Source organism: Micropterus dolomieu, linkage group LG10, assembly GCF_021292245.1.
Source record: "Micropterus dolomieu isolate WLL.071019.BEF.003 ecotype Adirondacks linkage group LG10, ASM2129224v1, whole genome shotgun sequence".
Classification (NCBI taxonomy): Eukaryota; Metazoa; Chordata; class Actinopteri; order Centrarchiformes; family Centrarchidae; genus Micropterus; species Micropterus dolomieu.
This window is the reverse complement of record NC_060159.1, coordinates 27,129,228-27,139,521: the sequence shown is the minus strand read 5'-3', so window position 1 is coordinate 27,139,521 and position 10,294 is coordinate 27,129,228. Positions and strand designations below refer to the sequence as shown.

General features: G+C 42.8%; 1 protein-coding gene across 1 annotated transcript; it reads right to left on the bottom strand.

Annotated features, from left to right (window-relative positions):
- Window positions 1–1,200: 1,200 nt before the first annotated feature.
- On the bottom strand, window positions 1,201–8,297 carry LOC123978083 (solute carrier family 35 member D3-like). Its single transcript, XM_046061214.1, has 4 exons — window positions 8,073–8,297; window positions 5,512–5,722; window positions 2,095–2,252; window positions 1,201–1,935 (listed from the first exon to the last, which is right to left on the bottom strand). Exons 1-4 carry the CDS (start codon window positions 8,295–8,297, stop codon window positions 1,201–1,203), a joined length of 1,329 nt encoding a protein of 442 aa, XP_045917170.1.
- Between the last annotated feature and the right edge of the window lie 1,997 nt (window positions 8,298–10,294).

Genomic DNA, 10,294 nt, shown 5'->3' with positions numbered 1-10,294 from the left:
GTTACGACCCCCTGTTGGTTTAGGGGAGTAGGGGCCATAAACATATAGGCACAACTGGTACAGATCTTAACAAGGTAACTTTTATTGGTAACAGAGATGTAGACAGGTAACAAACAAAAGGAGGGTGGACGAGGGTGCTGCGAAAATAACAAACCAAGTTAAAATAAAAAAGGTCCTCAAAAGGAGGCCTGTACCTATCTATCGATTTAAGCAGAGTTGATTCTTGCTACAAAAGAACACAAAGAGCACAGCACCCACTCCACCTGGTGAAAACTAACACAATAATAAACAAAACAATAAGTGAATTTCTCCACTGCACCCAATGTGGAGCTAACATACAAAAGTATGCAAATGTTTCCCTAAACACAATGTACAGCTAATAAGCAAGGAAGGTGGATAGTTCCACTAAACACAGAGTACAACTAACAGGCAGGCTATGCAGTCAATACCAGCGGCACACAAGTCAACAGGCGGTGACAAGCTGCCTGGAGCAACAGCTGGACTCTCCTTATGAGCCGGAGGTAATTCATGTGGTGACGAGCCAATGAGGGAACCAATGGGCAGGAGTGATGTCAGCACCCCAGAAACCAGGAAGTAGGCGGGTCTTCATTCCCCAGGGACACAGCCTACTTGGTAGAGGTGAGAAAGAAAAAGGGAAAACACAAAGGTGACAGCGACAGCCGTGACACAGTGTAGTACAACAAAAATGGATTTCAAGATTAGTAATGCAGTTGGAGGACAATCAGACACAAAATAGGACGTAGGCTATACTAGATTTTTTTTCTTGAGCAAATATGTTTTTTCCAAGTGATGTACAGATTTTTAGGCATTCTATTATCTCAAATAGCATGAAAAACAGTGCATTTAGCTGCCGTAAATGGAAATATCCCTGTGGCATGCCCCTGTCGCTCCTAGTTTGGGCTAGTGTGCCACTCTCTATATCAAGATAACTTTATTTGTGGCACCACTGCAGTGTTTTGAAGGATATAAGAACGACAATATACCGCTCTGATGTATGAGCAGAAAACAACCAACTGTGAACAAGTGGACCTGTAGGGTTAGAGGAAATCAATCAATCAAACTAATTATCAGACTCAAATAAACAAACCCAGTGAGACCATATATGTAGATTGGTTATCATTTGGTGGCCAGTACGTGGATAGACTTTATCTGATCCACTTGGGCATTAAAGGTTTTAATTTACAGCTTCTGAATCAAAGATTCTTTCTTCATTAACTGCAGATGTCTGATGGACCTCCACACCCCAATATAGCTGTCAATAACCGACTGACTGGATGTGGTGTTCAGCCTTTGGAGGTGCTCTCTCTGCATCTCATGCATCTCCTTTTCCATCATGACGTGGGAATTCACACCTGCTTCTCCGTCTCCTTTTCCACCATTCCCTGTCCACAACTTTCCTTCAGCCAAGCCAGCTGATGCTGCATCCACCATCCTGTCACTGCTCAATGCTCCCTTTAACTTCGGATTTCCTGGATGAGACCTGATGCCAGCAGCAGGCCCGTCACCATTTAGTGGTGGTTTCTCTTGGTGAGGCTCGCAAGGAAACGCACCATCCTTCCCAGCCTCCTCCAGGTCCTTGTACATTCTCTTCTTCTTCGTCTCAAAGTATTTGACGATGCAATAGATAATAGAGCCAACAGTGTTGACCACTACGCCTCCGATGAACAGCCCTGTCGGCGCAACTTCACTGAATGCCACCATGCCGATAGTAATGGTGGCGATGCTCTTGAGCATGCTCACGAAGCTGGTGGTGACAGCGGAGTTGATGTAAGTGCACTGCAGCGTGGTGAAGTTCATGGTGATGGTGAAAAAAATGCATAAGACAAAAAAGGCTGGTATGTGGGGGTCCTTCCAGCCCTCGTAAGACCACATGTTGATGATGTCCTTGGAGATGACAGAGCATACCAGAAGCACCTAAAAGAGTGGCAAAGAGAGAGAGTCACACAGAGAAAAGGTTAGTAAGAAAATTAGAGACAAAATAAATGGACAAGGAGAGAGGAGGTAAAGAAATAGAGGAAAAGGAGGAGAAACAAAAACCCATGCATTGTTAATTCCTTGAACATCAGTCCTTACAGGCGAGGCTATGACAGCAATTGCATATTGTGCTGTGAGCGGTCCGTACTCGCTGTCCAGACTGCTTTTCTGGATCAGGACCAGGTAGGAGGCGTGGATGATGACCACCAACACGCCAGTGATGTAACCAAAGGGATCGCCAGTGACATCACCAGCACCTGGGGTGAAAAAGCAAGTTAAGATTAAAATTGTGGGGATGCATAAAAAAGAAGGCCTGACTGGTTTCCTTAATTTTGTGATTTGTTGTATCTGTGGAGTCTCTTGTGTATTTGGACGTTGGGAACAACAGTTCGCTAAGCGCCATCTACACATCAATTATTCAGTCTGTTCGCTGAACGTCCATCACTCTCTGGTTTGGATCAGCCGCCAAACAAGACAAGAACAGACTACAACAGACAGCCAGGAGTGTAGAAAAGATAATTGGTGCCAAACGTGGCCCCCATGACTGCAAATCCATCACACCCTGGAAACAACCTGTTCTAACTTCTCCTCTCTGGTAGATTGTACAGAGCGCTGCACGCCAAAACAACCAGACACAGGAACAGTTTTTACCCACAGGCCATCACTCTGATGAGCAATTATCTCCAGACACACAGTGTCAGGAACAATACCTGAGCAACAAACAGGTGACACTAACATCTACTTTACCTGTATACTATTTCTTCATTATTGGTGTAAATTTAGTAGCTGTTATTCATTGTTTACACTGATTACATCATATCCATCTACCTCATGTACATAAAACCTGCAAAAAAATTCGTTCTGCTGTGGCTCAGGAGGTAGGGTGGGTTGCGTGTGGAAGTGTCCTTGGGCAAGACTGAACCTCGAATCCACCAGTGTATGAATGTTAGTTTCCGTTGAAGCACTTAGGCTCAGTGTATGAATGTGTATGACTGGTGAATGCAGATGTAAAAGCGCTTTTTGAGTGGAAAAGACTATACAAACACAGAGCATTTACATATCCATTGCACTAAAGTGTTTGTGTCCACACACACGCATTGTTTGTTTATGTGTTTGTGTATCTGAACACAGTTGCAAGTGTCTGTATTTGCTGAGCTTGTTGTCCTGTTTGTTTATGCTCGTCCTGTGTAAATACGTTGAGAGTAATGTAAGACCGGTCAGTCATACTCATACGTGCACACATACCTGGCCATTAAAAGTGATTCTTATTCTGAAAGCTCTGTGCATGCTGTGGGGCATTTGGAGAAATGACATGCATCTACCATTGTGTCCCTGAGCAAGACACTTAACCCAGCTCCAGAGACATAATTAGCAATTGTAAGTCGCTTTGGATAAAAGCATCAGCTAAAAATGAATAAATGTAAAAGCAATGATTAGATTGGATTCTGTCTGATTAGAGTTGTCATTGGGAGAAGTAACAACTAGGAAGAAGAGTTTAGCCTACTGATGAAGACTGCGGGTGCTTCTCAGTTCTTTCACGTTTCCCCCACTAGGGGAAATATGTTTTTAGAGAAATGAGACATCCTTTCCTCCAAAGTGTCACATGACGCGAGTTCCGTTTCTTATGAGCTGATCGCGCTGGATCAGCTGATCGCTGCTGTCAGCTGTCAGTCGGCTTTAACAGCAGGACAGACTTGTGATGAAGTTTGTCTGCAGACATGTGCGCTGTGCTGATACTAATAAAGACTCACAGTCATCACTGCAGGGCTGTAACCTGTTTAACAAACACCTGCACATGAAGAACAACCTGCATTCTATTATTGTTCTGAGTGTTGGTATACTGTGTCCTGTTCAGATGCACAGGATCATTTATACTGGCAGAATGTGTTTATATTATTTATTGATTATCTGCATCAGTGTTTATTGATATTATGATTGTGTAGCCTATTATTCAGGCCTATTAAATAACCCTAAATATGATCATGGTGTCTTGGTTTAGGCTAAATGTTTCAGAGGAAATTGAAATGATCTAAGACTTAAACTCAATTTTCAGTTTTCTCTTTATTTCATTATTTACCTCTGATATCCTTTAACATTACATATATTTTTTTATTTGCAAATCACATCGTCACATCAGTTTTTTTTTAGCTCAGTAGCTTTTATCAGCTGATTTTAGTGATCAAGCGGCCGCTGCTTTCATCAGGTGTAGTCGGTGCCATCGGCAAGATGAGCAGGCTTTATTTTCCTTTGCCTGGGTCTGTAGTGTGTTTAGTGAGTTGATTAGTTAGACTCCTTACTCGTTTACGACGTTTTATTGTTGTGTATTTGGATTAAACACTCAGGGATGATCAGCTTCATGTGACTGAATGGAAATTATATTAAATGATGTAAAAAGTGTTTCTTGCAGACACACACACACACTCTCTCTAAATCTCTGACTTTATTGTCTCCATAATAAAAGTTAATGGGAGAAATAACAGATAAGGGAAATCTGTTGTTAATGAATTCATACAGTTGTTTGTGGTCCTTTTGATGTGCAAATCTACATTGAACACAGATTTTAACTAGACAGTGAATCATAAAACAAATCAAATATAAAAATTGGCGTTGATACACTTGAGTTTAATTCGTTATCTCTCTTCACTCCTGTATGAAACTCTGTTGATGTTTTGGGGCGTGTCGGCACTTCTGTGTATTTATCTCATAGAAATGTTCGTACACAAAGTGCTGTCCAGCTGCTGTCTGTGGATGTGTTGCTACAGTGTTTAGTCTGACTAAATACCGCACAATTCTGGCTTACTGGTGTAACAGTGGCTAACCTGACTAGTTGAAAACAACGGCTGGCTGAGCGAGGTTTTCCGTCTTGTTAACTGGAACGCCGTCAGCTTGGGTGTGACATCATTCCCAGCTCCGACCTCTGACATCTGAGGTAAATGGAACGGAACATAAGAGCTTTGGGGCGGTCTGCGAGATGGCGGAGCGGGACAACTTCCAGTTCAAGCGAGGATCGTGAGGAATGAGGAAACGACAAATAAGGGAATTGAGAAAGACCTTGTGAGAGCTCTAAAAAACTAAAGATAGATGGAAAGTTTAGTCATCAGATTCTTGACAATTTAGTTTGAGAAGGAGAGAGGAATAAGTAATAGTAACATTACATTCAAACTAAAAAAGTGAAATAGGATATGTAAAGGTAAAAACAGGAGAAAGACATTGCCTCCAGGAATTTACTGGCCCTAACCACAAGAATGAATGCAAATTCAGTCGCATGCAAGGTAAAACTTAACAAAAGTCCATCCACTGTACCCACAATTTTAACTTTTTTTAATAGCATTCTTCAGAAAGGCAGTTCAGACTGCCACGAGCCAGCAAAAATGTCTACAAGAAATAATTTGTCCCAGTTAAATTATTAAATAGATGAATAAATACAGTCAACTGTACAGGGCCACTCCCTTACTCACTGGAAAAAGACTGATGTATTATTGTGTGTACTATATGTGGATGATGATGTGTGTTTACCAGCCAGTGCAGCTCCAGCGGTGGTGATGATCACGGAGATTACCACGCCGATGGACGGCATGCCGTTCCTCAGCACACACATGCCGATGCCAAGTGTGAGGAACGGAAGGCAGCGTTTGAACACTACAAACATGGGCAGGCTGAGGCCGCGCATAGACCACAGAGTGAGACTGGACTGCAGTGTGGAGAGGATACAAACCGGGCCAAACTCCTGCACAGAGAGGGAGGGAGGCACACATTGAATTGGCTTTTATTCACTGTTCAGAAGTTACCACACACAGTTAACACACACACACACACCCACACATACACATAAACATGTACTCATACTAGATTTCATTCTACAATAAACAAGTTGCAAGAAAAGGAGTGTGAGAGTGTCATTGGAGTGGGGGGAAGATTACCAACATCATCTTAATTGTTTTAACCGGACAAACTGTGGAGGTGTACAGCCAAGACACATCAAATAATTCATTCATTTATAGAGGTCTCAAGTTTGGGGATCAGAAGCCAACACCTCTTTTATAGTCACTGTGGAGGCTGACCTTAAACACACCAAGTACTGCCAGCGCAACCCATATCATAACTCTAGGCAGGAGACTAGTGACAAGACTGGAGATCAGTACCAGAGTCTGCGAGATGGCTAGAGCCACGCCTCCTTCTGGAGGGTGTCACTGAAGGTGGCTCCTGGGCTGGAAAAGGCAGGAAACTGGCTGGAACCAAGCAAGCCGACTGGAGTGCAAGCAGGTTGCTAGCAGGCTGGGGTGAAGGCTGGTGCCTAGAGACCTGGGTGCTGGCAGTCTGGGTGCTATCTGGAGCCAAAGCGAGGTCCAACAAAAAGGACACCAGAGAGCTGGACAACCAGCTCTATCTTGTTGAGGGCTCTACGTTAAGGGGAACTGACTCAGAAACTGGAGCTGGAGGTAAGCAGGCCAGGATGAACACTGGTAGCTAGCAGCCTGGATGCTTGCTCAACGAGATTCAGGCTGGCAACTAGCTGGTTGGTTACCAGCTGACTGAAAAGCTGATTGGTAGGGGAATCAAAGAAAGTCTATGACCCACTCTGATATCGAATCCCTTAGCCAAGGCAGCATTCCTTCACATGTCTTTGTGCACCAGCAAGTCACAGTCAATCTAAATATGAGTCCAGTGGACAATTGTTCTTATTGGTATATTGTTTTGTAATGTTTTGCTGAGTCTGGCATGGTAAAAAAATGGATTTGGACCCAAAGAACACCAGACAGAGCAGATAAATATGTTGATTGTTGGGGAATTTAATAATAACACAACAAGGTAACAGGCTTACGTGGTGTAGAGGCAGGCAAAGTCAAAAAACGTGTAAGCGGTCCAAATGGAAGAGAACAGAATCCTACCCAGTACAGGCGTGATCCAAATACCATGAATCCAAACAGCACACTCAATAGACGAGTCGCCTCTAAACCAGGTGAAAACAACAACTTAAATAAACAAGAGCGGTGGACATAAGAAGGCACAGGTGAAACGAACACACAATGATAGAACAACACCAAGAACGAAAACACACTGGGCTCTTCTCATGTCTCTATTTGGTGCCATCCTTGGTGTAAGTCTTTCCGGCAGCCATGACATTTAAAAGAGGTGTTACACACAGCTAGAATATAGTATATAATAAGTCCAGTAACAACAGTTGTAATTGGGGCTGTAGGCTATATTTGAGATAAATGTTACAGCGTCATTTCTCACAGGGACTGATTATGAACCGTTCACTCTCATAAGCTGAGAGCTGAAATTATCTCCTGTTTACAGGCAAAAGGCACACTGACAAAAACAAGTTTCTGGATATATGTAGTGCATGATAGCTACTATAATCTGTGACTGTTGCTCCTTTCAACATATGCTGTAATGTTTATTGCAACCCCAAGATGTTTCTACATGTCATAACGTTGAGAGACATGTTTCTGGATTGTGAACATATCTGTAGCATTTATGTGTTGGTGCTGACAGCTGGTCTGCTCATCTGACAGAGATCACAGTAGCAGGCTGCAACAGAACAATGGGCAGATGATGCAGCTGTGCTACACCATATTTAATGACGTCGCTTTAAAATAACGTTTTGTTAAATGCCCTTGATGCATCGACTTCTCTCCCCTCGCATTTCTTCCTTGAGTCGAGGGGACAAGGAAGCGATGAGAAATGAGAAAGGCCTACTGAGACGGGAAGTCAATAAACATAAACATAATAAGAAAGATAACAAGATGTTGGGGACCTCACTTTATGAAAACAAACGCAGCCTACACGTAGAGCCTGATAAGGCAGCCTGCCTGGATGACTCCAGGGTTGGGAGTATCCACAATTTTGGTTCCCAACCCCTTTGCTTAAGCTTCGTGTGAATGCCCACCATTTTGGATCATTGCGTGACAAGTGCCAGATCAGAATACATTTATTTTTATTATGTTTCAGCGTTGTGTTGTTATAAGCTGGGCTGGTAACATTTTTACAAAAAAAGATTGCCTGGGGATTTAACAGGCTAAACTGCAACTACAAACAAATAAACAATTCAGACTATTTTGGTCACTCTTTACCTTGGCTAACTGGATGCTGAATGGGGGGATCTTGACTTTCCCCAGTCGCCTGAGGATCTCGAGAGTGAGCGCCGTGGTGCTGCTGGTCAGGAGCTGGAGGAGCATCAGGAAGTCAAAGTGATAATTACTGACGAGGAGCTTCATCACGATGTTCAGACAGCCGGTGGAAACACCATACGCAACAGCCACAGAAATACCCAAGAACCTCCTCTTGAACATATCCATGGTGGTTTGCTGGTTGCTTAAAGAATGTCATTCGGGATAGAAAGTATTTTAGTAGCGGTGGTACCTCTGCAGCCCAGTTTGGAGAGGTGTAGTCTCGGGAATGACAAGGAGGGTTTGGTTGTTACGAACAAGACAGGTAGGATTCTCTCTTTTTCTCTCTCTCACCTTGGTGTAAACCAGTTCCTACAAAGCCAGGAACTAACTAAACAGGCACAAACACAAATAGACTGAAGGATGAGAAAAAAGCAAAATGCTCCAGGCGACAACAACAACAAATAAAACTGTTGGGAATTTTTCTAAAATAATAATGCTCTGAAATAATGGACACACAAAAAAGTACAAAGTTCATTATGTGGGGGGAAATGCTGCTGTTTAAAGTTACGTCCTGACTGTTGAAACGGCTACTAAATGGACCTCGTGGGGAGGCTATTATCTCAAATTAATTAAAATAATTATTAGTATGTGGATACCTGCAAATTCAATGTACAATTTCAGTGTTACACAGATGACAGCTCTATATCCCAATCAGAAATGGTGACCAGTCTGACATCAAATGCCTTGTCGAAATAAAATTCTGGATGTCACTCAACTTTCTACGATTAAACCTTACAAAATCTGATTCAGTGTATTTGTATCTCATTGAAATGATCTGATCATTGTACTCGTACCATCTGCTAACAGAACTCAAAGCATGGCAAACCTAGTTAAGCTAGTAACTTCTGCTAAGCCCTTAGCCAGAAATCTTGGGGTAGTTTTTTGACCAGGACGTGTTTCGAACCCCACAATAAGAAAGTTGTTCAGCGATGTTTGTATCATTTGAAAAATATATCCACGGTTAAGTCCTTTATTTCTAGCACAGATCTGGAGAAACTCATCCATGCTTTCATCCCGCCTTGACTAACTAAATCTAGCTGTCTATCCATCAACCGCTTATCCTGCGTACAGAGTCACGGGGGGCTGGAGCCAATCCCAGCTGACATCGGGCAAAAGGCGGGGTACACCCTGGACAGGTCGCCAGTCCTATGTAGCTGTCTCTGTCAGAAATCAATTCATTGCCTAAAATTGGTCCAAAATGCCGCTTCTGAGCTTTAAAGTCGTTGTACAAAGTGTAACCATTAGCACCCTAGTGTTAGCAACCATGCACTGGCTGCCTGTCTTTTAGGGTTGATTCTTCATGCTGTTGTTGTCAGTGATCAGATCTGGTTCATGCTGGATGAGGTCTGTGCAGGCCAGTCAAGTTCTTCCTCACTAAACAGGGAAAACCATTTCTGTATGGAGCTGCTTTTATTGTATGCTGCCGCATTAAGATTTCCCTTCACTGGAACTAAGCCAGAAATGTAAAACAATAAAGTAATTGATAAAAACACCTGCAGCTTCTCTCCCGGTAAGTAAAGTTTGGTCGTTTGCAAACTTGGTGGGAAACTGGACATCTTTAATCCCTTTTTTTATGTAAGTCTCTTTGTTCCTCCTTAGGACTTCACCCCCTTCTTATCAGATACCGTGGGGGGGGAAAGTATTTGACCCCTTGCTGATTTTGCAGGTTTGCCCACTTACAAAGAATGCAACAATCTACAATTTTAATCATATGTACATTCTAACAGTGAAAGACAGAATCCCAAAGAAAATTCCAGAAAATCACATCATATGAATTTATAAAAATTAATAACCATCTGATGAGGAAAAACAAGTATTTGACCCCCTACCAAACAGCAAGTATTCTGGCTCCTACAAGCCAGTTAGTCTTTCTTTAAGACACAGCCCCAATCCCAACCAATTATCTACATCAAATACACCTGCCTCACCTCGTTACCTGTATAAAAGACACCTGTCAACACCCAAACAACCAGCATCCAACATCACCACCATGGGCAAGACCAAAGAGCTTTCTACGGACATCAGGGACAAGATTGTTGATCTGCACAAGGCTGGGATGGGCTACAAGAGAATCGGAAAGCAACTTGGAGAGAAAAGATCAACTGTCGGTGCAGTTATCAGGA

Bases quoted from the DNA above. Each gene is read 5' to 3' on its own strand.
- LOC123978083 (XM_046061214.1), bottom strand. From the start codon at position 8,297: ATGGATATGTTCAAGAGGAGGTTCTTGGGTATTTCTGTGGCTGTTGCG. The intron at 5,723-8,072 runs GTAAAGAGTGAC...CTCTCTGTGCAG, and splicing joins TCAGCATCCAGTTAGCCAAG to GAGTTTGGCCCGGTTTGTAT. The intron at 1,936-2,094 runs GTAAGGACTGAT...CCACTCTTTTAG, and splicing joins TTGCTGTCATAGCCTCGCCT to GTGCTTCTGGTATGCTCTGT.